The sequence below is a fragment of the Parasteatoda tepidariorum genome, chromosome 2 (genome assembly GCF_043381705.1).
Source record: "Parasteatoda tepidariorum isolate YZ-2023 chromosome 2, CAS_Ptep_4.0, whole genome shotgun sequence".
In the NCBI taxonomy this organism is placed as follows: domain Eukaryota; kingdom Metazoa; phylum Arthropoda; class Arachnida; order Araneae; family Theridiidae; genus Parasteatoda; species Parasteatoda tepidariorum.
In genome coordinates this window covers 35,431,631-35,437,630 of record NC_092205.1, presented here as the reverse complement: position 1 = coordinate 35,437,630, position 6,000 = coordinate 35,431,631, and the positions used below count along the sequence as shown (strand labels likewise).

At 32.5% G+C, this 6,000-nt stretch overlaps 1 protein-coding gene across 1 annotated transcript in view; it reads left to right on the top strand.

Moving 5' to 3' along the window:
• The window catches only part of LOC107437090 (dynein axonemal heavy chain 5), a 165,860-nt gene that overhangs the window by 69,696 nt on the left and 90,164 nt on the right, over positions 1–6,000 (top strand). The window contains exons 25-30 of the mRNA XM_043043611.2: positions 517–659; positions 822–956; positions 1,736–1,858; positions 2,722–2,935; positions 4,164–4,273; positions 5,033–5,196. Of these exons, the coding sequence (XP_042899545.2) occupies positions 517–659; positions 822–956; positions 1,736–1,858; positions 2,722–2,935; positions 4,164–4,273; positions 5,033–5,196 (889 nt within the window). The remainder of the gene's footprint in view (positions 1–516; positions 660–821; positions 957–1,735; positions 1,859–2,721; positions 2,936–4,163; positions 4,274–5,032; positions 5,197–6,000) is intronic.

Sequence of the window (6,000 nt, the reverse complement as noted above, 5' to 3'; positions counted from 1 at the left end):
ACCAAGTTGGAAAGAAAAAGAGAGAGAGAGAGAGAGAGAGAGAGAGAGAGAGAAAAGAGAGCCGCGTTGGCTCAGAGGATAGAGCGTTCACCTCCTAATGAGGTCACCCAGAAATGAATTCTGCTCTCGGCTCACAAGTACCACAGTGTTGTTGTAAAATATCCTCAGTGGTAGGCGGATCATAGGTTAGAATTCCCTTGCCATCCGGTTAACCGTGGAAGGTGTTTTGATTTTCTCCTTCATGTAACGCAAATACTGGTTAGTTCCATCAAAAAGTCCTCCACAAAGGCAAGTTTGTCCCTATGCTTGATTCAAAAGCTCCCTTATTTCCTGAATAATGTTCGAAATTCAGGACTATGTAGTTTAACATTGATAACTGTTAACGCAGAATTAGGTCGGCTGTTCAAGGCTTGTTATAAAATAAACTGAAATTAATATGTATGAACATAAATGGTATTAATGTTTTGCATGGCTCTCTAATTTGCTTCACCTATCCAGTATATATTTTATTTTCAGGGGAATGGAAGCATTGGAAGTCCTATGTCCCAGATTATGTCTATAAACCCTCTAATAGTGCGGAGTATATATCTATTCTTATACCAAACATAGATAATGTTAGAACAGATTTCCTTATCAACACCATTGCTAAGCAAGGAGATGTAAGAATGGAGTAAAACTTTTACTTTTTAAATAAATTTTATACATATTTCAAAATCTTTTAATTAATTTCATTTAAATTATTACTGAAACAATTATTATCACCTCACAGTGCTTTATTGACAAATTATTTATCTAATTGTTGTTTTTGTTATATACTACAGCCTGTTTTGTTACTGGGGGAGCCAGGCACAGCAAAGACTGTGATTTTGAAAGCCTATACATCAAAGTTTAATCCTGAAATTCATGTAAGCAAAAGTGTAAATTTTTCATCTGCAACAACACCATTACACTTTCAGGTAATAATTTTGTATTTATCAGAAATTAAAAAAATTATAATACTGATGGTCATGTTAGTTTTTTTTTCTAATTTTCCCAAAAAATGGGTGTCTAACGCAATTATTTTTAACCAACTAGATCCAAATTTTGTAGAATCTAATATTAAGTTATAAGTACTATTCTTTGTACAAAATTTTAAAATATGTTTTTGAAAATAAAATATAATTTGTTAGACAAAATATAATAAAGTTGTCCAGTTAAATTATATTTGGTTTGGACCAAACAACGATTTTAAATTCACCATTAAGTTATTGTTCTAGTAGTAGTCATTAGATATTAAAATGAGCCAATATTAAAAACAAATTCAAAGTGTTAGTGAACTTTTCCTGAACTCAAAATTTTTTTGTGCTGTAGCCCCATCATGAAATTTTTCTTAGTGAACATAGAATCCTGACAGTTAGTAACACTACCGTCGTGCATACGCATTACGATGCATGGCAAATCTGTGGTTGCTGTCAGCTTGAAAAGAGAGGTACCAGTTCAGGAGCTGTCCACGTTGTCTGACTGTAATAAAAATTCTTACCACGACCGTTAAACAATAAATGCTTCGAAAATAAGATGCTTGGGGATGGCTAGCTTATTTGGTGAACACCGGGCAACAACCTAAATTCATTTTTTCTTTGTTTCTTTGTCATATTAAGTTTATAAAAGCGCATGTGATTTCGGTATCTTAATCCTAGAAAACCTTTTAAGTTTGGAAGAGTATTGTTGATGCCATAATTATGGTTATTAATTTCAGAAAGCAATTGAGAGCTACATTGAAAAACGAGCTGGAAACATCTATGGACCTGCAGCTGGAAAAAAGTTAACAATCATAGTTGATGACATAAACATGCCTCTAATCAATACCTGGGGTGATCAGGTAAAACTATGCATTGAACTTCTTTTATTAATTATTCATTTATTAAAAAGTTCGGACGTAAAACAATTCTATGGGATTTAGAGTATATTTGTTGCATCATGGACTTAGGGATATCAAAATCTGTCATGCATTTGAAAAAGTTTTGACTCGAAACTTATCGAAGCAAATTATTTAAACCGAATACTTACGAACGAGCATACATTATAACATACGAATACTATACATTATAACGAAAATACATTATATTTATGACGATTGATTTAAATAATTGCAATAAATAATTTGAATGCTTTTCTGGCTAAAGATATTTTAAATTACTCTAAAAAATTTCAAAATTACAAACAAATTTTTTTTTTTGGCTTTGATCAAAGACTTTTATCAAATCCTTCTAATATCAAGGATAATATATTCTAAGAACTATTTAAGAATTATATGAGGAATGAATAATAAAAATTTCATTTTGATTTAGTTAATAATATAATTATTCGTAAGAATTGGGATTTTATTCCCATAAAAAAGTTTTTCTCTCTTATTTTTTAAACAACGAATGAAGGAATAAAAAGCGTTGCCTCTCCTCAACGGTCACGTAAAGGAACTGTTGAATCTCAGAACTTTAGATTTTTTTTTGATTGATATAAAAGTATTCTTTACTTATATAGATAGAAAATACTCGTTTAGTATATTGATATTTAAATAGCATCTCTTTGAGTATCCTTCCAATTACAATGAATATAAGTCTATTCATTAGGTCGAATGCTATTCATGGTGTAATGTACATTTATTTGACATTCTATGTATTTTGATATAACCTTCAACACAAAAAACCTTTGAATATTTAAAACTATTTTTACTTCCTCCCTCAGGTTACCAATGAAATTGTACGGCAGACAATAGAAATGACTGGATTCTACTGCTTAGAACGTCCAGGAGAATTTTTAAAGTTAGCGGATCTTCATTATTTGGCCGCTATGTGTCAGCCCGGGGGTGGAAGGAATGAGATACCTGAAAGATTGAAACGGCACTTCGCCATTTTCAATTGTACTCTTCCTACAGATTCCTCTATTGACAAAATATTCGGTAAGTTCAAGCTATTTTTTCAATGAGATTCTGCTGAATTTCCAGTCGCATTTCTCCTTCGTTGACAAGATTAGTCATTCAATCTGTTTTTAAATGAACTTAATATAAATATTAAATTGCGTTCTCCACTATGCGTTTTAAGTAAAACCTAATCACGTACTTCTATAATTCTGTTCTATAATATAAACACAAAAGTTTGTGGCCTTTATTATTTGTTACCTTGACTTAGATCAGTGTTTCTCAAAGTGTGGTACGCATACCCCCTGGCGTGCGGGAACAGTTTAGACGGGGTACGAGTTCTTAAGCGAAATATATCACAACAAACGAAAATTTCAAAAAATTTTATTTAAAAAAAATTAGCCATAAAAATTTACGATTTCGTATTTTTCTATTGGCTATTTTTTGCAGAGTTAACAGTTTATAATTAGAGGCGTCAACAGCCAGTTATGATTTTGAACTTTCGTGCAATTTCTTATAGTAAAAAATACATTCATTTTTTTTATTGGTGGTACGCAGCATTACGAAAAATTTAGAAAGGGTACACAAAAATCATATGTTTGGGAATAATAATAGATAATAATAGATGCAGGCAAATTTGTTTTTTCGTTGTTGTATAAGATTTTTTAACAGATCTTAGATACTTTCGTATCGCTTATTTCTAATATGCAATTGGTTTCTCTCTCTTAGTTACAGTTCTTTTCCTTTAAAAATCACATTTGTGGTCAATTTTTTGTCGAACTGTACAAGTTTGAAGACGTTATATAAAAGAGGGTCCTATAAATATGGCGGCAAACTATTAGGGGAGTTAGAGCATAACATCAGGATAAAAATGGCATAAGAACCCATTCTCAGAAATGCCATCATACGTCGCTGGGGATGCTTTCCAATTATGAACTGTTTTTCAGTCTATTTCTGGGCATTGGAAAAGTTTTTTCGCTTGTGTAATAGTAGATACGATGCACTAGTAAACAAATCACGAAATTAAATTTCCTTTTTTAGATCGAAAAGAACGTGAAACGTTCTCCTTATCGGTAAATTTGTCAATTACACAATTATCTAATTTATTTCCAAGCTTCAAAATTTCTAAGTAATGGTAGGTTTATTGAATTGTTTTTTCATGGTTGATGATAAATAAAAACAAATTTCCCAGACATAAAATATTTTATGAAAAGTAAGATGTTTGCTTCTAGGAGTTTTTGTTTTTAAATTTAATTTTATTTTATTTTAGGTTGTATCGTTAAAGGTGCTTTCTCTCTCGAGCAAGGTTTCTCTGATGAGATTCTTAGCTTGACTGAAAAACTAGTGCCGGTGACTCGAAAACTTTGGCAAGCAACAAAGGTAAGAAAAAATACGTATTCAAATATTCGATGAATTATATAAGTTCAACTTCTTAGCCCGTGAATATTAATAAGATGAAGATCACATGGAGAATTTAGTGTGTGTCTCTAAACTTCTAATGAGAAAGAGGTACTTGTTTCCGTGCGAATAGGAAGACAAGGCTGTAGAATCAACTTCGACGAAAGTAGCAAGCAGGGATTTGAAATGTACTACAAAAATTAAGACAAAGGCTTTTTTTTAAAATTGAAAGTGGTAACAAGTACGTATGAGCCATTAGAAGTATGAGCCATTAGAAATATGAGCCATATGCACGTATAAGTCACTTCTAATAGTAATAGTTTCTTAGCAAGAAAACTAACGTTTTATTAAAAAAAGATAACTCTGTTTGACATATAAAATATAGCATAAATAACTGTATAAAGGTGCCATTTATAGCTGCCATAGATGTTAAAAGACAAATATTTAAAAGATATACTTTTAAAAGGCAAAAAACATATGGTTGCTGAACTCTAATTTTGCGTATAAAAGCATTTGGATACAATTTTAAGCGAAGCAAGAAAGAAGAACGCTTAACCATAGTCTTGAGAGTTCGCCGGTTGAAGATACCTTGTCGATTTTAAGTTTATAAGGGAATTTTAGTTTTGTTTCTTTTCTAAAAGTTTTGGCTCTGATCCAATCTCACAGAACGTCAGTTATATGTCTAACTCTCTAAGTTAGATACCGCAATTCCAGTTTCACGTGTCACAATTTATTTTTCAGGCTACCATGCTACCAACTCCAACTAAATTCCACTACGTTTTCAATCTAAGGGAGCTATCACGAATATGGCAAGGAATGACGTCCGCCTTACCGTCTGTTTTGGGTGATAAAGAAACGCTTCTTTCTTTGTGGAAGCATGAATGTTGTCGTGTCATAGCTGACAGGTAACAAGCAGTCTTTATATTATCTTAAATAATTTTGCGAGATCTTCTGTGTATGGAATGTTTTCAAAACACCATTCTCATTGTCCCTGGCCAAATTATTAGATTCACTGTAAAGGTCTGGTTTCTTAGGACAAGCGCCTTAAGGTCTGGTTTCTTAGGACAAGCGCCTTATCTGGGCGTCAGCGGAAAGTTGACGTAGAACTGACGCCAAAAAAATACTTTTTTGTTAGCTCAGCGTGAGCAGTCGGTCCAACGCAGACATTATCTCTCATTGCGCATGCGTTAATAACTTAAACAAATATTTATTTTGAATTTGTATTGATTTTGTTACTGTCGACCAGTGTCTTAGCATTGCAAATGCTTTTCGCTTAAGTCGCCAAACACAAACCGTTGCTAACACATTTTATTAATATTTTAACCTATTACCAGCAAAAAAAAAAAAAACTGTTCAGTGGGCTAGAAAACTACAATAAATCTATGAAAATTTTAGTTAAGTAAACACATAAAACTAATGAATGTAGTTTGTTTATTCAAAAAGCTCCTGGCTGCCTATGTGTCTGAGAGGTATTGTTCTCCCGCTAAATATTCAAAAGCGTATAGGTAGCGGGTACGTATTCCGACATAATCATATAGCTCTGTCTTTGTGTAGCCGCTTCTCTATTTTGTGCTATTTGTCCCTTAATTTGACAAGGTTTTATTAGCATAAGTGCAAAGGGTTCATGCAAATGTAATACCTTATCTTAATCGCAGGATGATTGTTGTTGTTGTTCATTTACGTCGCACTAGAGCTGCACAATGGGCTAT